At 42.1% G+C, this 24,856-nt stretch overlaps 1 protein-coding gene across 12 annotated transcripts in view; it reads right to left on the bottom strand.

Annotated features, from left to right (window-relative positions):
- JADE3 (jade family PHD finger 3) overlaps positions 1-24,856 on the bottom strand; it is a 159,767-nt gene that overhangs the window by 64,508 nt on the left and 70,403 nt on the right. For 11 of the 12 annotated variants that reach the window (XM_051827043.3, XM_089324410.1, XM_089324411.1 and 8 more), the window contains 2 exons: positions 22,117-22,173; positions 21,267-21,346 (listed from right to left, as the gene is read on the bottom strand). In XM_051827043.3, the coding sequence (XP_051683003.1) occupies positions 21,267-21,346; positions 22,117-22,162 (126 nt within the window). In that variant the 5' untranslated portion in view covers positions 22,163-22,173. Of the gene's footprint in view, positions 1-3,201; positions 3,389-21,266; positions 21,347-22,116; positions 22,174-24,856 lie in introns of all 12 variants that reach the window. The other variant, XM_089324414.1, reaches the window with a different exon arrangement.

The following is a 24,856-nucleotide window of genomic DNA, read 5'->3' as shown; positions in this document are numbered from 1 at the left end:
AAAGGCAAAGAACAAGGGTCTGCCTTATCTTCTTGTATAAGTCAAAGCTCTCAAGCATGAGGCAGAATATAAAATGTTGAAGAGGGGATCAGAATGTAAGTTCAGCACTCAGGCAGCTATCTGCAACGTGATATGAAATATACTTACTAAACTAGTCTCATGAACCTGCTTCTGATAAGAAAAAGCATCTATTAAGGTTTTTTTTTTTATTTTTTGACAGGCAGAGTGGACAGTGAGAGAGAGAGAGACAGAGTGAAAGGTCTTCCTTTTGCCGTTGGTTCACCCTCCAATGGCTGCCGCGGCCAGCGTGCTGCGGCCAGTGCACCGCGCTGATCCGAAGCCAGGAGCCAGGTGCTTCTCCTGGTCTCCCATGGGGTGCAGGGCCCAAGCACTTGGGCCATCCTCCACTGCACTCCCGGGCCATAGCAGAGAGCTGGCCTGGAAGAGGGGCAACCGGGACATAACTGACCGGGACTAGAACCCGGTGTGCCGGCGCCGCTAGGTGGAGGATTAGCCTAGTGAGCCACGGTGCCGGCCCTCTATTAAGGTTTTAAACTGAATGCAAACAAATCAGCTACAGTATATCTTTGTCAATGATGTGAGTTTTATACACATACAGTAGTCTGAAAACAAATTTGTACATATTTTGATGAAATAATGAAAGGATAAACCAAAATTTTTAAAGAAAACTGCAGTGGGAGAAGAAAGCAGGGAGGAGAGAGTCTTAGTCTGTTTTCTATTGCTGTAACAGAATACATGAGGCTAGGTACTTCATAAACAACAGAGATTTGGTTTATGGTTCTTGAAGCTGGTAGGCCCAAGAGCATGGTGCCAACATCTGGCAAGGGTATTTGTGCAGAGTACTCCGATGGTAGAAGGGAAAAGAGAAGACTAGAGCAAGAAAGGGCCAAACTCAGGGCTGGCATTGTAGTGTAGCAGTCTGTGACGCAGGCATCCCATATGGGTGCTCGTTCAAGACCCTGCTGCTCCACTTTCAATCCAGCTCCCTGCTAATATACCTGGGAAAGCAGTGAAAGATGGCCCAAGTGCTTGGGCCCCTGTACCCATGTGGGAGACCTGGAAGAAGCTCCTGGCTTCTGATTTTAGACCAGACCAGCTCTGGCCATTGCAGCCCTTTGAGTAGTAGAACAGCAGATGAGAGGTCTCTCTCAATCTCTTTTTCTCTCTCCTCTTCCTCTCTCTGTAACTCTGCCTTTCAAATAAGCAAAAAAATCAATCTTAAAAAAAAGGGCCGATGGGGCTGGCGCTGTGGCACAGTAGGTTAATGCCCTGGCCTGAGGCGCCAGCATCCCATATGGGCGCCGGTTCGGGACCTGGATACTCCACTTCCGATCCGGCTCTCTGCGATGGCCTGGGAAGGTAATGGAGGATAGCCCAAGTCCTTGGGCCCCTGCACCCGCGTGGGAGACCCGGAGGAGGCTCCTGGCTCCCGGCTTTGGATCGGCGCAGCTCCGGCTGTTGCTCAGCCCATTGGGGAGTGAACCATCAGGTGGAAGACCTCTCTCTCTGCCTCTCTCTATCTCTCTGCCTCTCCTCTCTCTGTGTAACTCTGATTTTCAAATAAATAAATAAATAAATCTTATTTAAAAAAGGGCCAAATTCGCTTTTATAACAAATCCACTCTGATGATAACTATCTCACTCCTCCAATATTAGTCACCTCTTATTAGGCCCCTAACCACCAACAATGTCACATTGGGAATTGAGTTTCCAGCATATGAACTTTGGGTGACACAGTCAAACCATAAAAGGGAGAAAGACAAAAGCTGGATCTCTATGAGTGTATTTCGTTTTATAGTTTCTGTTATTTCAATCAGGCAAATGTTACATATAGTTAAATTTTTTTAGAGAAAGGAATATGAGTTCTGGGACAGACTACCTGGATTGTTCTACTGGTTTCACTACTTAGAGCTTTTGGCTAGCTTTCTAAATTCTGTATCTCAGTTTACTCATCTGTAAAATGGTAATAATAATAACACTCACCTCATAGGTGGTAATGATTAAAGGGAGTGGTCTGGGATCATAGTAATTACTAAATAAACGCTAGATGTCATTATCTTATTACTATCATCCTAGTCTGTTTTTGTTCTAAAAGTAGAAAGAAGTATATGGCTGAGGTCTTTTATCTAGTCCATAAAGTAATTATTGACGGGATAAGAGAGATGAGTTTATAGCTCAACTAAAACATGTGTGCCTTGGCTCTCAGACACAAGGTTCCATCAAGAAAGTTAAAAAATTCCACAGTCTACAAGGTAATGCAGAAAGTTCACAAAATAGAACATGGCCATTTGTTGTTACATGAAAGATAATGAATGAGGGATCTGGATGTTGACACTGACCTTTATGGATAATGAAGTTGTGAAGTTTTACAAGTTCTTAATTGTGTGTCTATTTTATATGCACTGATAGTTTTCCCAAAAGCTCCTGAAACAAAAAGGCTTTGTACTTATCAGATAACTGCTCATTTGTGGTCAATGAGGGGATTCACAGGCTAACATACAGTCTAAAAGCTATGCCAAGTCCAACACTGCGTGTGCATCTGGCCTCTCAGTTGCTTGCAAAACAAAGGAGGCCTCACTATAAATTCAATGAGACCATCAGTGCTTAACCTGCCAGAGCCACAAAATGAAAATGCTCTTCACAAACAACTCTGGTTTTTATTGTTCTTATTAACATCTCTCAGTGGGCAATTTCTTAAAGTATAGCTAGTCTGAACATCTGTGTACATTACTCAGAGGAAAAGTCAAAACATTTATTTCCTATACAACACAAAGGGAAACAGTGTCTTGTCAGTATCAATGAAGCAGGGAGACTGATCAATTTTGATTCATATTCACTTGTATCTGAATCTATATGTAACTGACTACAAACTGATGTGTTAACCCAAAACTGTAAAACAGCTGCAAACATGATAACTATATTTAATCAAAGATAACAACAGAAGATTTTCAGGTAATCTAAAAGAATCAACCACTTAAAACAGACATTATATTCCATAATGCTTTTTCCAATGAAGAAAAATGTATTCAATTTCTAAATTTAGAAATTTAAAATAATTCTACGTTTCTTAGAAATCATAAATAACATTTTTGATGGCTTGAGGTTGATACCAACTGGAACATCAATTACAATATAGCAATGTATTTTGGGTTGCTTAGGTAAGTTGGATTATTCCCCTTACCCTGTACCAAAGAGATGTTTGCATCCTGGTAATGAAGGAGAGAGAGCAATCCCATCTGATATGAAGATCTGGGCAGTTCTCACACAAGAGATGACATTTGAGGTTTGTCTTTCAAGTTATTCTTCCTTCCCTCAATGTTCCTTTCTGTGCAATAAGTGTGCACTTGCAACTTAGTGCTTTTTACCTGCTGTAGGTCAGAAAACCAAATAATCAAGCTTATTAGAAATATAGGGAAAATGATGAAAACAGGCTATACTTGAGGGTATATAGTATTCTCCCATGAATTAAAATATATGAGTTCTTGCTCTGTTGTAATGGAAGTCTTGGGTAGTAACAAATAAGACTCCAGGACTACAGATGACATACAGTCAATCCTTTAAGACAGGTTGACAGATTTTATAGACTGGACTAATATTAGGTAAATATCCTGGCTTTTGAGAGAGAATGGAAAATTTTTAAAATATGTGCTTTTTCTAGGAAATTTGGTTTTTAAAAAACATCTTTAGGGGGCCAGTGCTGTGGCACAGAGGGTTAAAGCCCTGGCCCACATCACCAGCATCCCATATGAGTGCCAGCTGCTCCACTTCTGATCCAGCTCCCTGCTAATGCACCTGGTAAAGCAGCGGGGGATGGCCCAAGTCCCCCTGTACCCACATGGGAGACATGAAAGAAGCTCCTGGTTCCTAGCTTTGGATTGGCTCAGCGCCAGATTGTTGCAGCCATTTGGGGAGAGAACCAGCAGATGGAGGGCCTCTCTCTCTCTGTCTCTACCTCTCTCTGTAACTCTTTCAAATAAATTTAAAAATAAATCTTAAAAAAAAACATTTTAATAAGAGTATGGTCCTTTTGAGAATCAGATGAAGGATACTAGCCCAGAGAAAAAAAAGAAAATTCATATAAAGGTCCAGCAGATTAAGCTAAAGTTTGCAATGCTGGCATTCCATATCAGTGTTGGTTGGAGTTCTGGCTCCTCAGCTTCTAATCCAGCTCCCTGCTAATGAACCTGGGAAGGCAGTGGATGGTGGCCCAAGTACTGAATACCTACTACCCACATGGGAGACTTAGATAGAGTTCCTGGCTCCTGGCTTCAGCCTGACCGAGTTATAGCTGCTGAGGCAATTTGGAGAGTGAACCAGCAAACCTAAGATTCTCTTTCCCTGTCTTTGTGATTACTTCTCTCTGTCACTCTGTCTTCCAAATCAATCTTTAAAAAAAAAAATTCATGTAAGAATATACCCTTCAACGGGCCTGGGTCGTAGCACAGTGGGTTAAGCTGCCACTTGCAATGACGGCATCCCACATGGCCATGGGTTTGAGTCTCAGCTGCTCCCTGCTAGTGTGCCTGGGAAAGCAGAGGAAGATGGCGCAAGTGCTTGGGCCCTGTCACTCATGTGGGACACTATGATGGAGTTTCAAGTTCCTCGCTTTGGCCTGGCCCTGCTCTGGATCTTATGGCCATTTAGGGAGTGAACCAGTAGTTAGAAGCTCTCCTTTTCCTTATATCTCTGTTACTCTGCCTTTCAAATAAAAACATCTTAAAAAAAGAATATATGTTTCAAAATCTGTAGATTCTGAACACAAAGTAAAGATAAGGAAATGGAAAAGGCTGGTTGCCTGGTATGGTTGGTTTAGTCTATGTGTAAGTATGCATGTATGTACTGTATCACTTAAAAATGTGCGAGTATTACATGTTAAGCCAAAATTAAAAAATAAATGTAAAAGTAGTTTTTAATAAGAAATCAAACACTACTCTTCAGGATGTAATGTAATGTAGTGAAAGGAACACAATTACTGCGTCCTGTGTTGAGGTCAATGACTTCTTATTTTGTTCTACTTTAGGTTATATATGACCCTTCCCTTTTTATTTTATGTCTTCTTAAGATGGAGAAACTACGACTGGACCTTCCTTTAAAATTTTATGTCAATGCTAATTTTTTTTATTTGTGAGAACCAGCTTTTTATTAGTGGAACATCTCTAATCCTATACAATATGCTAATTATGTCATTTTGTGACCTTTAATACTTGTTTCTATAATAAAAGACCATTCCTTTTGTTATTTTGTACCCTTGTATCTCCAAAGTCATAGTTCCAGCATCTGAAAGCCAACAAAAAAGAACAGAAACTATTAAGTACTGTGTTCTTATAATAAATTAATACTTCCTGAATACCAATTGTTCTGATGCTAAGGATTCAAAGAAAAATTAGGTGTCATACTGAAATGGATGAATTCAATGTCACATAAGGAAGATATGTACATAAACCAAATGCATTTCAGTTTGAGTAGAGATTTGTACAACTCAGTTTATTCTGGTAGCCTTGCAAGACTGCCATTGTTCACCTACTGAAATTCAGTACTAATCCTTTCACAGGATTTAATAAGATGTATCACATTTAATAAGATGTATCTAGACAAACATGTGATGTAAAGAAATTTGTATACAATTTTCACAAGGTACACAAAGTCCCTTACTCATAGCTGGGATTCACATACTCTAGGAAACTCTTCTCTAGAGGATAAATCAGAGTGAGGCATGCCTAAAAATCACACTGATACACTAGCAAAGAAAATACATACCTAGCAATTTAAGAAATTAAGCCCCAGGAAAGAAGTTTATTTATGTCATATGCCAATGTCTAATTCCCAGTAAAAACATAAGGTTTGAGACTTCCAATTTTACCTTAGACCCACTGAATCAGAAAAAAAGATATTCCCATCTTAAAAGAAAGAAAAAAGCAGGACAGGCATCCAATTAATAACTTTTTGTGAATCCATCAGAGAAGTCACAGAACAAGTGGCCAACTCAAAGAGAGACAGATGTCTGCAGGGGAAGATGAGATAGAGCTTTGCTTACCTGGGGCAAATGACATTAAACTAGAAATTTGCCAAATTATTAGAGGCTGAGCTAGGGCTGTAGCCATAGGTGATTCCCACTCTCTTGTACACTTTCTCTCCTGGAACCTAACTAGACTCACACAGGGAAATGGGGGAGGCAGAGAATACTTGGAGAAAGCTCCTTGAGTGGTGCTATCTGGGTTCCTGGTGCCTACAGCCATGGGCCCTTCCTGAACGTGAAAAGCTTTATCTGCAGGGGAAGGTTATCAAGTAAGGGCAATACTACTGCTGGGGCCAGTTTCAGCCTCCCTGTGTTATCTAGCACCAGTGGGGTGGGGTTGTGAGGGGAAAGGGAGTCAATCTATTAGAAGTGGAAATCTCAAGGACAAAGATTGAGAACACCAGAGGATACCTGCTGCTGGCAGGCAGGGGAACAGGGAGCAAGAGCATAAAAGCTCTAGCCTAAAGACCATCTACCCCATCCCAAGCCCTAGACTGAGGACTACTATACACTGAGACTTTATCAGAGTATTAGAGAATGCTGCCCCTACCTCATACTTTATTGCCATGCTAAAGTCTCCAGTAATAACTGGCTAACAGCTGGGACTGCTGCAAGAAACAGAATATCTCTGAGGACAAGCATAAAAAGATCCTACCTAAGCCAAGAGGCGAGATAAAACAAGGTCACTAGAAGAAATTATGGTTTCTGGTGTCCATGGCAACAAAATTTGAAACGCCCTGCTGCATTGCTCATGGGACTGAAAAATGATCAATCTGCTTCCGAAAACAGCCTAGCAGTTCCTCAAATGGTTAAACAGAATTACTGTATGACTAAACAATTCCACTCTTAGGTGTTATGATCAAGACAACTGAAAACATATGTCCACATAAAGACTCATACATGAATGTTCATAGCAGAATTACCAATAATATCTAAAAAAATGGAAACAATCCATATGCCCATTAACTGATGAATGGATAAATAAAATGTGGTATATTTATACAATGTAATGCTATCCAGCCATAAAAAGAAATGAGGTACTGGTACATGCTATGACAGAGATGAACCTAGAAAACATCATGCAAAGTGAAAGAAGCCAGCGACAAAAGGCCACATATTATATGATTTCATTTATATGAAATATGTAGAATAGGTAGATTCATAGTGATGTAAAGATTAGTGGTTGTCAGGGACTAGGGCTAAGGAGATTGGGGAGTAACTGATAATAGGTAAAAGGTTCCTTTTTGGAGTGATTAAAAAGGTTCTAAATTTAGACTGATGATGATAACACAACTCTGAACATACTAAAACTCACTGAATTATACATTTAAATAGGTGAATTATATGCTATGAGAATTATATTTCAGATGTAAAAAATGTTTTTACAGGGTTAATATGGTATCAATGGATACCACCTTAAAGGTCCCTCCTCGGGCCGGCGCTGCAGCTCACTTGGCTAATCCTCCGCCTGTAGTGCCGGCACCCCGGGTTCTAGTCCCAGTTGGGGCACCGGATTCTGTCCCAGTTGCCCCTCTTCCATTCCAGCTCTCTGCTGTGGCCCGGGAAGGCAGTGGAGGATGGCCCAAGTGCTTGGGCCTTGCACCCGCATGGGAGGGCCAGGAGGAAGTGCCTGGCTCCTGACTTCGGATCGGCGCAGCCAGCCATAGCGGCCATTTGGGGGGTGAACCAATGGAAGGAAGACTTTTCTCTCTGTCTCTCTCACTGTCTAACTTTGCCTGTCAAAAAAAAAAAAGTCCCTCCTCCTCAATGTAGCATTAATAGAGTACAGGGAGGAAGCCTGGGCTGTCATCTGTACCCATCAGTAGTATACCCCTTACCACTACCACACCTCCCACTATCAGTGAAGCCAACAAAGTGAGGATTTCCCAGTAAAAAAACAAAGTAGGATTTCCCTACTAAGTAGTATGAGACTCCTCTACTTCCCAGAGAGATATGAGGATGGGGAGTCTAGGCATTCTGGAATTAGTGGTAATGAGTCAACATCCTCTTTCTCCACTGGCCCAGTTAAGGCATGAGTCTGATAAAAGAGAAGATTTAAATAAGACTCAGCGTTTTATAACATAATACCCAAAAAGTCCAGAATACACTAGAAAATCTTTCGCCACACTAAGATCTAGAAATGAGAAAAGACAATCAATAGGTACTAACACCAGGATGACACAGATATCAGAATTACCTAACAAGAATTTTTCAGCACCTATGATAAAAATGCTTCAATGAGAAATTATAAATACTTTTAAATATTAATTAAATTAATTAATTTTCATTCTATATGAAATGCAGGGGGAGGGAGAGGGGCTGGGGGAGAGGGAGAGAGAGAGAGAAACTGACCTCCCATCTACTTGTTCACTCCACAAATGCCTGCAACAGCTAGAACTGGGTCAGGCTAAAGCCGGCATCCCAGAATTCAATCCATGTCTCCCATGTAGGTGGCAGTGACCCAAGTATTTAAGCTATCATCTGCTACATCCCAGAGTGTGCATTAGCAGGAAGCTGGATCAGAAATAGAGCAGCCATCCCTTAAAGCAGGTACTCTGATAAGGGCTGTGGGTACCATAAGCAGCATCTTAAATGCTGTGTACCCCCACAAACACTTTTGAAAGAACAGGCAAACAAAGAAACCCAAAAAGTCTCAGCAAAGAAGCAGAGGAAAGAAAGAATAACTAAATTGAAATTTTAGAATGGGATATTAACAATGGAAATAACACACTTTTGGGTTGGTTTCAATTAAAGAATAGACTCAACAAAAGAAAGAACCAGAGCCGGCGCCGTGGCTCAATAGGCTAATCCTCCACCTTGCGGCGCCGGCAAACCGGGTTCTAGTCCCGGTTGGGGCGCCGGATTCTGTCCCGGTTGCCCCTCTTCCAGGCCAGCTCTCTGCTATGGCCAGGGAGTGCAGTGGAGGATGGCCCAGGTGCTTGGGCCCTGCACCCCATGGGAGACCAGGAAAAGCACCTGGCTCCTGGCTCCTGCCAGGATCAGCGCGGTGCGCCGGCTGCAGCGGCGGCCATTGGAGGGTGAACCAGCGGCAAAGGAAGACCTATCTCTCTCTGTCTCTCTCTCTCACTGTCCACTCTGCCTGTCAAAAAAAAAAAAAAAAAAAAAAAAAAACAAAAGAAAGAACCAGTAAACAAGAAAAGATATTACTCAACTGATGGTGGGGAGTACTTGAGGGATCTGTGGGAAAATAACAAAAGATCTAACATTTATGTAATTTAAATGACAAAAGGAGAAAAGAAATAAAGTGGAACTGAAAAAATAGCTGAAGATATAATGGCTGAAAATCTCCCAAACTTGGGAGGAAAACATAACTGCAAATTTAGAAAGCTTAACATACCCTAAAGAAATCCATACCTAGGGGATGGGTGTTTGACCTAATGATTAAGACACTAGTTGAGATACCTGAATCCCATATTGGAATACCTGGGTTTGATACCTGGTTCTGCTCCTGACACCAGCTTCCTGCTAATGTGGAACCTGAGAGGCAGCAATAACAGCATAATTAACTGGGTTCCTACTATTCACATGGGAGACCTGGATTGAATTTCTGGCTCCAGGCTTTAGCCCCCAGTCCAGGGCCTAGTTTGGTTTACACTTTGTATATATTTTGAAATATTTCACTGTACCTCATAAAATGTATAAGTATTGAGTATTAAAAAAATTTAAAGCGAATTTAAGGAAAAAATATAAAAGAATGGATAAAGGAATTTCTTCAAACATAAAGGAAAACTGAAACATCAAGAATAGAGGACAAATATGGGTAAATAAACTATCCTTTGCTGGATAAAACTTTGATGGTTAGAAGCAAATATCTAATGTGGTTCTCAATGAATGTAGATAAAATATGTAAGACAATTACAGGGGCCGGCGCTGTGGTGTAGCAAGTAAAGCTGCCTCCTGCAGCACTGGCATCCCATATGGGCTCTGGTTTGAGTCCTGGCTGCTCCACTGCCCATCCAGCTCCCTGCTAATGTGCCAGGGAAAGCAGCAGAAGATGGTCCAAGTCCTTGGATCCCTGCACCCACGTGGGAGACCCAGAGGAAGCTTCTGACTCCTGGTTTCAGATCATCCCAGCTCCTTTGGCCATTTGCAGAGTGAACTAGCAGACAGAAGTCCCCCCACCCAACTCTGCCTTTCAAATAACTAACTAAATCTTTTTTAAAAAAGACAATTATAGAGGTGATCTAAATTAAATTGTTGCAAAGTAGTTACATGTCACTATAAGTGGTAAAATGAGAGATCAGGAGAATGATAAGTTATATATGTAAAAGAGAATATACCAAGAGCAGGAAGCAAATAACTACACAAAGATATACACTCAAAAATTACTACAGACAAATCAACATGGAATGCCAAAAATTGTGAGTAATCCACAGAGAGGCGAAAAATAAAACAGAGGAATGAGAACGAACACCAACAAAACAAAGAACAAATAAAAAATAAACAGTAAAATGACAGACTTAAGCCAAATTACACCAACAGTTATAGTTTAAATACACTAACCAGAAGACCATGACAGTACATTTTTAAAATGACTCAACTCTATATCATTTATGAGAAACTTAATTCAAAATATATATAGATTGAAAGTATATGGATGAAAAAATTTCATGAAATCATGAATCAAAAGAAATCCAGAAACTATATTAATACTGAAAGGAGTCAGAACAAAAATCGTAGGAAGGCAGAGAGGACAAAAGGCCCCTTAGTAATTTGGAAAATTTTCTTAACCTAGCTGAGAAACCAGTCTGAGCTAAGAAGCAAGTTTGATAATGAAGGAGACATAAAGAATTTCGTTGATTAGTCAGGAGAAAAGCAGGCTCTGGATTCAGGCCACGTACAAGGCCTGTGGCTGGAGTTGCCTGTGACCAGTCTCAGGAGTATGGTGAAGAGAAATAACTTCCCAGACAGGACCCCAAATAGAGTTTTTTTTTTGTTCTGTAAGAAATGTTTGATGTTTTACTCATAAGCCCCTAGCACAAGAAAACAGTGAAACTCTCCCTTCCTGGCTATATTCACAGGAGTTTCTTATCTTTCCTTTCTGATAAACTTTTATTTTCTAAAATTGCCTTCTCATGTGTTCATCTGCTTTGTACTTTGTCACAGATAGAGCAAGTTCCAGGGTTTCATTTCAGCTGTTACAATAAAAATAGTGTAGACTTCAGAGCAAATGAAATTACCAAAGACAAAGAAGGGTATTACAATATGCAAAAGCGTCAACTTACCAGGTATACACAGTAATCTCAAGTGTGTATGCACCTAACAATAGAGCTGCAAAATACATATAGCAAAAGTGACAGAACTGAGTGGAGAAACAGGTAAATCCACAATTACAACTGGAGACTTTTACAGGCCTCTCTGAACAACTGCTAAAACTTCTAAGCAGAAAACCATTGAGGATACAGAAGAACATGATCAGCCAAAGGGACCCAACAACAGCAGAATATACATTCTTTTCAGGGGCCCATGGAATGTTCACCAAGATAAACCATATTATAGGCTAAAAAATAAACTTCGATGAATAGAAAAGAGTTGAACACATATAGACTATGTTCTCTGACAAAAATGGACTCAAACTAGAGTAAGTACCAGAAAGGCAGTAGGAAAGTTTCCAAACACTTGGGAATGAAACAACATACTCCTAAATAGTCCACAGTTGAAAGGAGTCTCACAGAAATTAAAAACATGTTAAATTGAAAGAAAAAAATAAACATCTAAATCAATGTGATCAGCTAAAACAAAGTTAAAAATTTATAGCACTAAAACTATTAAGAAAAGAAGAAAAATCTAAAATTAATAACCTATGCACCCATCCCAAAAATCTAGAAGAGCAAAATAAACCCAAAGCAAGAGGGAAGAAAATAATAAAACTAGGAGAAGTCAATGGAATTCAAAAGACAACATTAGAGATGATTTCACTGACTTAAACAATTTGAACAACAAATTAAATTATGTAGTAGTATTGGACTATGTATTAGTTTTTTATTTCTTTAAAATACATGCTAGGGGTGCTGGTGCTGAGGCGCAGTGGGTTAACGCCCTGGCCTGAAGCGCCAGCATCCCATATGGGCGCAGTTCATGTCCCGGCTGCTCCACTTCTGATGCAGCTGTCTGCTATGGCCTGGGAGAGCAGTGGAGGATGGCCCAAGTCCTTGGGCCCCTGCACCCACGTAGGAGACCCGGAGGAGGCTCTTGGCTTCGGATTGGTGCAGCTCTGGCCGTTGTGGCCAACTGGGGAGTGAATCAGGTGATGGAAGACCTCTCTTTCTTTCTGCCTCTCCTCTCTCTGTGTAACTCTTTCAAATAAATAAATAAATCTTTAAAAAAAATACCTGAGGGGAACAACTTAGGAAGGAAGGAAGAAAGTTTATTTTAGTTTATAGTTTGGGAGGATCATAATCCAAGATCAGGTAAATTCACAATCCATTGGTTTAGGCATCTTGTGAAGCCAGAAGAATGGTTACGTGAATGGCAGAAGAATGATCACATGAGAGGAAACAGAGAGAGGGAACAGGTTTTTTCCATGTCTGTGTGTCTCTCTTCATAAAGCCATCATGATTTCTTTTTAAAGATTTATTTATTTGAAAGTCAGAGTTACACAGAGAGAGGAGAGGCAGAGAGAGAGTTCTTCTATCCAATGGTTCACTCCTCAGTTGGTGCCAATCTGAAGCCAGGAGCCAGGAGCTTCCTCTCCAACCCCACCCCCCCACCATCTCCCATGTGGGTGCAGGGGCCCAAGGACTTGGGCCATCTTCTACTGCTTTCCCAGGCCATGGCAGAGAGCTGGATCAGAAGTGGAGCAGCCGGGACTAGAACCAGCGCCCATATGGGATGCTGGAGCCTCAGGCCAGGGCGTTAACCCACTGCGCCACAGCACCGGCCCCAGCCATCATGATTTGCTCATGGAACTTTACCTTAGCAATCTAATCAAACCCAATCACTTCCAAAAGGCCCCATTTTCAGATACCATAGTTGGATCAAGTCTTTACCCTTAATCTATTAACCCTTAATATTAATCCATTAACTGTTAACTTAGACTTAGGGGTTAAAGATCTGCATGACTTTGGGGAGTAAAATCTTGTTCAAATCACAACAGATCATAACCCAAAGCAAAAATAAATATCTATGAATCTGTATTGATATGAATCATTAAATAACTTTAATGGAGATAAATATTTCCTAAAAATATTATTAAATGACATTTGTAAGATATATTATTAATCAATAACCTAAGCACACGTCTAAGAATCTGGAAGAGCAAAATAAACCCAAATCAAAAAGGAGAAAAACATTTTATTTCTACTCTTTTTCTACCACGGGATTAGATCCTTCCATGTTAGCCTTGGTGTCTAGGTTCTCAGTCTCTGTTCAATGCCAGACATTTGTTCTCTTTAGTCTCACATCTTGTTCTCTGTTCATTATAGAAGCTTTGATCGTAACTCTTCCCTTTAGGAGGTAAAGAATAATCACTGCCCAACATTAGTCGTCTTAATGACAGGCCATATTTAATGACTTGCTTTCAAGAACAGAATAGTGAAAGGGGAAAATAGTAATCTTACAATGGAGAAACCTCATTAAAATCAAAAGATAAGTCCCCTGATATAATGTGATGAGACGAGCCGGCGCCGCGGCTCAGTAGGCTAATCCTCCACCTAGCGGCGCCGGCACACCGGGTTCTAGTCCCGGTCGGGGCGCCGGATTCTGTCCCGGTTGCCCCTCTTCCAGGCCAGCCCTCTGCTGTGGCCAGGGAGTGCAGTGGAGGATGGCCCAGGTGCTTGGGCCCTGCACCCCATGGGAGACCAGGAAAAGCACCTGGCTCCTGGCTCCTGCCATCGGATCAGCGCGGTGCGCCGGCCGCAGCGCGCCGGCCGCGGCAGCCATTGGAGGGTGAACCAACGGCAAAGGAAGACCTTTCTCTCTGTCTCTCTCTCTCACTGTCCACTCTGCCTGTCAAAAAATAAAAAAAAAAAAAATAAATAAATAAAAATTAAAAATTAAAAATAATGTGATGAGATGAGCACATCATCTCAGTATATTTCCTCCCAAAACCATAATTACACTCTACTCAGAAGACAAACAATGGACAAACTCAGACTGGGGAAAATTGTACGGGATAGTCAATAGTATTCAAGACTGTCAAAGTAATATAAAACAAGGACAAACTGAGAAACTGTCACAGACCAGAGGAGATGGAGGAGACATGATAACTAAATGTGATGTGGTTCTATGGACTGAATCCTGGAACAGACAGGGAACATCAGTGGAAAAAAATTGATGAAATCCCAATGAAGTCTAGAGTTAACAGTAATGTACAAATATTGGTTTTTCAGTTTTGACAAATGTACCATAATAATGTAAGATGTTAACATTCAGGGAAAATGAAACTGAGAATGGGATACTCAATTCTTTGTAAATTTGCAAATTTAAAACTACCCCCAAATAGAAAATTTATTAGGAAAAAAATAAGGCTGAATCTGGATGAACTAGTGTTTTGGACGATAAAAGAATGTTTTTCAGAAATACTGAGTAAAAGAAGTAATGAATTCTCAATTTCCCTAAGTATATAAAACAAACAGAAATGGACATAAAAGATGAACAATAAGAAATACCAGGAAAATGTATTCCTCTTTTTAAATGAAAAACGACTTCCCTTTTTTAAAAATTTATTTATTTATTTGATAGACAAATAGAGAGAGAGCTCTTATCTGCTGTTCGACACTCCAAAATGCCCACAAATGGCTGGGACTGGGCCCGTGAAAGCCAAGAATTAGAAACTCAATCGGGGCTGGAGCTGTGGCACAGCAGGTTTAAAGCCCTGGCCTTCAGTGCCCGCATCCCATATGGGCGCGCCTGTTTGAGTCCCGGCTGCTCCTCTTCTGATCCAGCTTTCTGCTATGGCCTGGGAAAGCAGTAGGAGATGGCCCGAGTCCTTGGGCCCCTGCACCTGCTTGGGAGACCCGGAAGAAGCTCCCGGCTCCTGGCTTCAGATCAGCTCAGCTCCAGCCGTTGAAGCCATTTGGAAGTGAGCCAGTGGGTGGAAGACCTCTTTCTCTCTCTGGCTCTACCTCTCTCTGTAACTTTGTCTTTCAAATAAATAAAATAAATCTTAAAAAAAAAAAAGGAAACTCAATCTATGTCTCCCACATGGGTGGCAGGAACACAATTACTTGAGCCATCACCGCTGCCATCCAAGGTTCTCATTATCAGGAAGTTGGGGCCAGGAGCCAGAGGCAGGTATCAAACCCAGGTGTTTCACAGCCTTCTTAACCAGTAGGCCAAATGTGCACACCTGGAATAGGTTTTCTTGTATTAGGACACATATGGGTTAACTAACAGGCTAGGCTCAGTAAATGCTTCTCATCTCTACCAATTCCTACTTCTATTTCTCTACCAAAGGTTCCTTCCATGTTTTCCTCACTGCCTGAATTTCCCAGCCCCTATTCGATTCCAGACATTTGCTTTTCTTTATTCTCAAGCTTTGCTCTCCCTTCATCACAGAAATTTAAATTTTGATCGTTAACTACATGAGAAAATTGTGCCATCTCATTTCTTTTTAAAAAAGATATATATTTTTTAAAGATTTATTTAAGACCGGCACCGTGGCTCACTAGGCTAATCCTCCACCTTGCGGCGCCGGCACACAGGGTTCTAGTCCCAGTCGGGGCGCCGGATTCTGTCCCGGTTGCCCCTCTTCCAGGCCAGCTCTCTGCTGTGGCCAGGGAGTGCAGTGGAGGATGGCCCAAGTACTTGGGCCCTGCACCCCATGGGAGGCCAGGATAAGTACCTGGCTTCTGCCATCGGATCAGCGCTGTGCGCTGGCTGTGACGGCCATTGGAGGGTGAACCAACGGCAAAAGGAAGACCTTTCTCTCTGTCTCTCTCTCTCACTGTCCACTCTGCCTGTCAAAAAATTTAAAAAAAGATTTATTTTATTTGAAAATTGGAGTTACACAGAGAGAGAAGGAGGGGCAGAGAAAGAGAGAGAGGTCTTCCATCCGTTGGTTTACTCCCCAATTGGCTGAGCCGATCCGAAGCCAGGAGCCAGGAGCTTCTTCCAGGTCTCCCATGTGGGTACAGGGGCCCAAGGACTTGGGATGTCTTCTACTACTTTCCCAGGCCACAGCAGAGAGCTGGATTGGAAGTGGAGCAACCGGGACTCGAACTGGTGCCCATATGAGATGCCGGCACTGCAGGTGGCAACTTTACTTGCTACTGCTCAGTGCCGGCCCCTAAGAAGATATTATTTTAAAAATTGTATTTAAGAGGCAGGGATGGAGGAAGATAAGGAGAGACAAAGGGAAGGCAGAGGCAGACAGACATACACACACACACAGATGAATGGAGAGAGAGCTCATATTCTCTGGTTCACTCCCTAAATGCCCGTAACGAGTGAGGTTGGAGCCAGGAGCTCAGAACACAATCCAGGTCTCTCAGTGGGTGACAGGACCTATTTACTTGAGTCACCACCACTGTCTCCAAGAATTGGCACTGGCAGGATGCTGAACTTGGGAACTGAAGCTGAGAATCAATCCAGGCACTCTGATTTGGGATGCAGACATTTGAACCAGTAGGCTATACATCTGCTGAGTCCACTATTTCTTTTTTTAAAGATGTATTTATTTATTTGAAAGTCAGAGTTACACAGAGAGAAAAGGAAAGGCAGAGAGAGAAAGAGAAAGAGAGAGAGAGAGAGAGAGAGGTCTTGCATCCGCTGGTTCACTCCCCATTGGCTGCATCGGCTGGATCTGCGCCAATCCAAAGCTAGGGGCCAGGAGCTTCTTCCCAGTCTCCCACGCGGGTGCAGGGGCCCAAAGACTTGGGCCATCTTCTACTTCTTCTCCAGGCCACAGCAGAGAGCTGGATAAGAAGAGGAGCAGCAGGAACTTGAACCAGCACCCATATGGGATGCCGGTACTACAGGTGGAGGCTTTATCCGCTATACCATAGCGCCTGCCCCAGTCCACTATTTCTTAACTGCTTAAAGTTTTAGAAAATATCTAATAAGGGGCCAGCACTGTGACATAGTGGGTAAAGCCCCTGCCTGCAGCGCTGGCATCCCAATGGGCACTGGTTTGAGTCCTGGCTGCTCCACTTCTGATCCAGCTCCCTGCTAATGCTCCTGAGAAGGCAGCGGAAGATGGTGAAAGTGCCTGGGCCGCTGCACCCATGTGGGAGACCTGGATGAAACTCCTGCCTTCTGGCTTTGGCATGGTCCTGCCCTGGTGGTTGTGGCCACTTGGTGAGTTAACCAGTGGATGGAACACTTCTCTCTCTGTATCTCTACTTTCAAATAAATAAACGAATCTTAGAAAAGATGCCAATTTCACTCATATACATTACATTTTTAAAAAAGAAAGAAAATACTAAAAATTATTGTACTTTACATAATGTGTACAGTGCATACTGGTTAACAGGACAGGATTCAGATGAACCAAAACTTGATTTTCAGCTCTGTTCTTATTTGTGTGACTCTGGGACAGTAACTTCTCTAAGCCTCAGATTTATCATCTGCAGAAAGAACAGTACCTACTTTACGGTACTATTGAGAGAATGAAACAAGAGTATATTATTTTCCCAATGTGCCTGATCATAAAAATCACCTGAGCCATTTTTTAAACACTAACTAGATCACAGGCACCTTCCTTGAAAACACTAATTCATTAGGGTCATAGGCTGGGTGTGTCTGGAATCAATATCTTTAACAAGCATCCACGAAGAATCTCAATTGTTTAAGTTTGGGAAACAATCAGATTATGTAATATAAAGAAAGCTCTTAGTACAGCTACCTCCTTCAATAAATGGTAGCTATGAGAAGTTAAGTATGATAATGTTCATCTTAGGGTGATAAAACAAATGATTTCACATTTGTTTTTCATGGAGAGAAACAAGCCAACAAAGCAGAACAGAATCAAGCTCATTAAGGATAAGGCTAGTTTTGTCTTACAATATCACCAGGTTCTTTTACAACAGAATGTGAACTATAAATGAGAAAATTTTCTTCTAGCAGCCCATGTTCCTTATCTTTTGCAACAAAGACTGCCATTTCCACTGACCTGGCAGCAGACATCAAGATTCAGAGCCCTTAAAATTGCTTTATGTCCTGGGACTGGCTGTCCTCCTAATGTAACAAGATTTCTTTCTAATTATTCCACAGTCAAAACCTCCTATGGGGGCCGGTGGTGTGGAGCAGTGGGCTAAGCCTCCGCCTGTGGTGCTGGCATCCCATTTGGGCAACAGCCTGTATCCTGGCTGCTCCTCTTCTGGTCCAGCTCTCTGCTATGCCATGGGAAAGCAGTAGAAGATGGCCCAAGTGCTTGGGCCCCTGCTCTAGCATGGTAGACCCAGAAGTAGCTCCAAGCACCTGGCTTCGGACTGTGCCAGCTCTGGCATTTGTGGCCATTTGGGGAGTGAACCAGTGGATGGAAGACCTCTCCTTCTCTTTCTCTCTGTCACTCTCTCAAATGTAACAAAAACCTCCTATGGATAGATAGAAAATTTCTTCCACTCTTCTTTATGTGCATTATATTCCCTAAGATTTTCTGTACAACAGACACACACAAGGATACTTCAAAAAGTTCACTGACAATGGAATTAAAGGATAAGTTTATTTTGATGCCAAAAATGTTTGAAATCTATGCATAGCTTTTCATATGAACACTGTTAAAGATTTATTTATCTATTTATTTGAAAGGCAGAGAGAGGAAGAGACAGAGAGAAAAAGAGAGAGAGATCTTCTATTTACTGATTCATTCCCCAAATGCCTGTAACAGTCAGATCTCTGCCAGCCTGAAGCCAGGAACCAGAAAGTCAATCCAAGTTTCCCACATGGGCAGCAGGGGAAACACTTAGGCCATCTTTGTTGCCTTCCCAGGCATATTATCAGGGGCTGGACTTGAACTGGCACTCTTATGAGAAGTTGGTACTCTAAGTGGTGGCTTAACTCACTGTGCTACAATGCTGGCTCCCCACAATATACATTTTTCATGAACTTTTTGAAGATTCCTTGTATATGTGAATTCAAATTTTGTTTGCACTCAAATAAATTTATTCCATTTTTCACAAACTTCCTGAAGTACCCTCATATAAATATATTCTGATATTCTGTTGTACCCAGAAAAATCTCTGGCAAAAGGAGGGAATGAAAAGTGACATTTGAAGGGCTAGTGTTGTGTCTTAGTGGGTAAAGCCGCTGCCTGGGATTTCAGCATCCCATATGAGTGCCGGTTTAAATCTTGGCTGTTCCACTTCTGATCCAGCTCCCTGCTAATGCACCTGGAAAGGCAGTGGAGGATGGCCCAAGTGCATGAGCCCCTGTATCCATGTGGGAGACCTAGAGGAGGCTCCTAGCTCCTTGCTTTGGCCTGACCCAGACCATGCCATTGTAGCCATTTGGGGAGTGAGCCAGTGGATGGAAGACCTCTCTCTCTCTCTCTCTCTCTCTCTCTCTCTCATTCTGCCTTTCAAATAAATATTTTTTAGAGTTACAGAGAGGTAAAGACAGAGAGAGGAGTTTTCCATCCGCTGGTTCACTCCCCAGATGGCAGCAACGGCCGGAGCTACGCTGATCTGAAGCCAGGAGCCAGGAGCTTCCGCTGGGTCTCCCACACAGGTGCAGGGGCCCAAGGACTTGGGCCATTTTCTACTGCTTTCCCAGGCCATAGCAGAGAGCTGGACCGGAAGAGGAACAGCCGGGACTAGAACCAGTGCCCATATGGGATGCTGGCACTTTAGGCCAGGGTGTTAACCCGCTGCGCCACAGTGATTTACTTCTAACTAATAGAATATGGAAAACATAATAGGATGTCACCTCCATACTTATGCTACATAAGACTCCATCTTAGCAGACTGAAGGGAAAGACTCTTTCTCCTTACTGGCTCTGAAAACATAAGCTGCTATGTTATGAGAAGACTTACAGAGAGGGTCACATGGCAAGGAACTGTAAATGGCCTTCAGAACTGGGAGTAGTTCTCTGCTAAGAACCACAAAACAGGGTCCTCCAGTTTCAAAATGAGTTATGCCAATAACTTGAATGACCTTAGAAGTGAATTCTTCTCTACTCAAGCCTCCAGATGAGAATACATCCTGGTTAACGCAGTGACTGCAGCCTTTAAAGACCCTGAACACAGAACCTAGTTATGCAGTGCCCAGACTCTTGACCTACAGAAATTGAGATTATAAATGTGTGCTGCCTTAAGTCACTAATTGTGATAATTTGTAATGCAGCAACAGATAGCTATCATATTCTCTTTTCCTTTAATGCCAGGAAAGTCTACTCATGGTACAAGTGAAGACAAACAAGGTTAGTTTTTCGTCATTTAATTACTACAAAGGAAAAGTCTGGGGGCTAGTGCTGTGGTGTAGCAGGTAAAGCCGCCATCTGCAGTGCCAGCATCCCATATGGGTGCCAGTTCGAAACCTGGCTGCTCCACTTCTGATCCACCTCTCTGCTATGGCCTGGGAAAGCAGTGGAAGATGGCCCAAGCCCTTGGGCCCCTGCACCCTCATGGGAGACCCAGAAGAAGCTCCTGGCTCCTGACTTCGGATTGGCTCAGCTCCAGCTGATGCAGCCATCTGGGGAGTGAACCAGTGGATGGAAGACCTCTCTCTCTGCCTCTCCTTCTCTCTCTGTGTAACTCTTTCAAGTAAATAAATAATTTTTTTTTTTTTAAAAAAGGAAAGTCTGTAGGATCCGCTATACCATGATCAAATCCAAGTCCAACCATGGCATGTGCAGCCCTTTGGCAGAATATTACTAGCCTCACAAACAGGGCCCTATTCTTCCTGGGCTATCAGGCTCAAGGTTATAAGATGCTATCATTATCACTCACAGTCCAGATCCTAAGCTAGTCCTTTCACAATCTCCTTTCCTATCCCTCCCTATATCATTTCCCACCTGCCAGCTTAGCTCCTTCCGATCAAAGTCCAGAAGATCTCTGGATCCTTCCTAATTCCCCCAGTCTGGCTCCCTTTGACTTCCTGGCAATGAAAGGGATATTCTAAAGCCAGGCACTTAGTGTCATCACAAAAATGAAATCACAGTGTGGAATCTTTATCAAAAAAACAAAAAAAGTTCATCAGAACAGAAGCCTATCCATTAGCACAAACTTTACTTTTCACATCTTCACATTTTGGGTATTGCAAGTATGTGGAAAAGAGATGTCTGTTGGACTTTTTTTTTTTAATTCTAAAAGCTGAATATCTGATCTCACCTCAGCAGGCTTCTTGTGTTCCTTTGGGATTTTTAACTTGCTCCTATACATTGGGCCAGAAGTAAAGGAAGTAGAAGGACCTGCAAAAGATAATTAGAAAATTATTACCCCCTAATATAACGGAATATCTTTTAAGGGACTATGAAAGGTAAAATATTATGTTTTCCTTTAGTGCCACAAAAAAAAAACCAGAAAGATTTCACACTACTAAAGAAGTTAAAATATACCCAAGAGAACCTTATAATGGAATTCATTTATAGGTGCCTTCCCAGAGTACAAAAGTTTCAACAAAGCTAAGGCTGGGAAGACTTAACTGGATGTAACCACACCTTACAACATTTTGGACTAACAAAATTCATGTCCCACCTAGAAAAAATATATATAAATGTAGAAATTGAAACTGTGAAGCAAGTAATCTGTATATCCTTCAGAACTTCCCTAAAGGCTATTGTTAATAAGGTTGTTGCATTTCACAAATTATAACTGACCCATGGTAAAATATTTAGTGCCTTAGCTACAATTAGAATCAAGACCTACAATTTATGTAACCTCACACTTTTCTTACTTTCTAGAGAAGCTCTGTTAAAGCATTACTAGATTTGGCTTTTGTTGCTTAAGTATGTGAAAAGTAAAAAATAAAATGTTATATGTCACACAAAACCAATTATTCTACCAAATTTATCCATCTGTGATGAAATTTAAATGAGTAAGAAAACGGTGCCCTGAACTTTCCTTCCCAGAAACACTGATTTTAACTGGAAGCATGAAATGGTTTGTTATCAAGTCAAAGAAGAAATCCTCAAGGGGTATAAGATAAAGGGGTTACCAGCTGCCAGCCAGTTCTACTCACACTCATCTGAACTGTCACTGCTGCTGAAAGGCCTATGGCGTTTCATCCTGGAGCATCCTGGGAAAGAGAACAATAGTGATTGAAATAGTCCACACATATCCAACCCAGAAAGCAGTCAATGCTGTCTCACAGATCCCAGAAGCAGCAGCAACCATATCACACAACTTGAATATTTCTGTCAATAATATTCTCAAATGACCTAGAGTAATGGGAAAAAGAGTACTACCAAATTCTCTAACACAAAGTGTGCTGATGATTGGGCAAAGCCACATATTAGCCTTAGGAGGAAGCCCAATTCACAGGGTATGAATGGTACAGCACTGGCTGGAACCTCAGAAGTAGCCACATCGGAAGTGCACTGTCTTAAAAAAAAAAAAAAAAAAAAAAAGCAAAAAACAAAAACCAAAGGGGGCAGCCAAAGGGATGTTGCCAGCCAGGGATTGCCAGTAAGGAAGAACCAGGAAAGGATAAAGCAGTTATTGAAGGCCAAGCTGTCAAGAGCCAAAGCTGAAAAGCATCAGACATACTTGGGCTGAAAAAAGAACAAGTGAGGTACTTCCCACCTTTAAGAGTACATGAAGTGGGCATTTGGCCTAGCAATCAAGAAACTCATATCCCATATCAGAGTGCCTGGGTTTGATACTGCCTCCAGATCCTGACTCCGGCTTCCTGCTAATGCAAACCCTGGGAAGCAGTGGTAATGGCTCAAGTAATTGAGTTTCTACCACCCATGTGGGAAACCTGGATTGAGTTTTTAGCTCCTGGCTTTGGCCTTGGCATAGTCCCAGCCGTCATGGGCATTTGTGGAATGAACCACCTGATGAGAACTCTGTTTCTCAAATAAATATTTTTTAAAAGATTTTATTTATTTATTCGAGAGGCAGAGTTACAGAGAGACAGAAGGAGAGACAGAGAGATCTTCCATCCACTGGTTTACTCCCCAAATGGTCACAACGGCTGGAGCTGAGCCAACCTAAAGCCAGGAGACAGGAGCTTTCTCCAAATCTCCCATGTAGGTACAGGGGGACCATCTTCCACTATCTTCTCAGGCCATAATCAGAGAGCCAGATCAGAGGTGGAGCAGCTGGGACACTAACTGGCACCCCATATGGGAGCCGCAGGCAGAGGCTTAACCTACTACACCACAGCGGCAGCCCGTAAATTTTTTTTTTTTTTAAAGATCGTGACTATAGTTTTTCTGCCTATTCTTTCTCCCTCCTTATTACTCTCTCCCTGTCCCCATCTCCCAAACAAGTAGCCTAATCCAACTATGATTATATGTACATCACAAGGAATGTTATAGAAAGCTCCTATATTGTATTGTAAAGACTGAGTATGCTTTGGACTAAAATTTCTAATGTCAAGTGTCCTTCTCAGAATGTGGCCAATGACAGGTAAAAAAGAGGCATTATCCTTATGGGAATATACCAGCACTAGAGTGTAAGAAAAAGGAAGACACAATTAAGTTCTTAAATTACAAAGGAAGTACTAAAAATATAAACTAGGAAAGACAGTGAAACCGTCAGTGAATGACAATCTTTTATGTGCCACAATATACAAAATGATACTGTAATTACTCCACAAGGAATAAAGGTCAGGGATACTGTCTTCAAATCGCCTAAAATCTACCGAGTAGGTAGAAATCCAAGTACATGACTATTGAGAAATTACGAAACACAACAGCAAACTGTAGGTTAAAAAGCTTATAGAGGGCTGGCACCGTGGCTCAACAGGATAATCCTCCACCTGTGGCGCCGGCACCCTGGGTTCTAGTCCCGTTCGGGGTGCCGGATTCTGTCCCGGTTGCCCCTCTTCCAGGCCAGCTTTCTGCTATGGCCTGGGAAGGCAGTGGAGGATGGCCCAAGTGCTTGGGCCCTGCACCTGCATGGGAGACCAGGAGAAGCACCTGGCTCCTGGCTTTGGATCAGCACGGTGTGCTGGCCATAGTGGCCATTTGGGGGGTGAACCAACGGCAAAGGAAGACCTTTCTCTCTGTCTCTCTCACTGTCCACTCTGCCTGTCAAAAAAAAAAAAAAAAAGCTTATGGAGTTCCACTTTTGACATGATAGGCCCACGGACTTGCTCACTCCCCAGTAAAACTACTGAAAGTTATTTCAATTAAAAAAAAAAACCTGCTTAAAGTCTCCTGAAATGAGCCTAAGGGTACACAGCAAACGAATAAGGATTTATTCAAAAAACCTATATTAGAACTCAGTACATAAAATGAGTTGTGGTATGTGGACCTAGACTCAACCCCTCTATTTTTGCTCCCAGCAAAGATCTCACACCAGACTGGTACAGTCAAGAACACAGGGCTCCCTTTCCCTCAGCTCCCACTTGGAAGCTTTTTTCTCTGGGAAATGCAGAATTTCAACATTTTTCATCCTGCCTCCAGATTCCTGTTGCTGACGCTTAGTTCTAGGCAAGTGTGCTTGAGAATTGGGGGCTCTGTTCTTCTACACACCCCCCATTCACAGGATGGAGATCATGCCTTGGATATGGTACCACTAGGAATACTGATGCTTGATTGAACTGGCCTCAAGTTGTAGGGTAGAGCTTCTGTACCAAGAGAGAGGCAAACTTAGGAGATCTGAGGCTATCACTCAAAGGGAAACACATGATCGCCACCATTCCTTACACCAGAGCTGTGGCTCAGATATTTTTCCCCAAGAAGAGAGGTAGGACACAGAATAGAGGGCATCAATCCTACCCACAGTGGAACTGATACCATTTGCAAATG

This window comes from Oryctolagus cuniculus, chromosome X (assembly GCF_051225735.1).
Source record: "Oryctolagus cuniculus isolate XC-2025 breed Fujian yellow rabbit chromosome X, ASM5122573v1, whole genome shotgun sequence".
In the NCBI taxonomy this organism is placed as follows: domain Eukaryota; kingdom Metazoa; phylum Chordata; class Mammalia; order Lagomorpha; family Leporidae; genus Oryctolagus; species Oryctolagus cuniculus.
The sequence above is the reverse complement of the archived record's forward strand: the minus strand, read 5'-3'. Positions and strand labels throughout refer to the sequence as shown.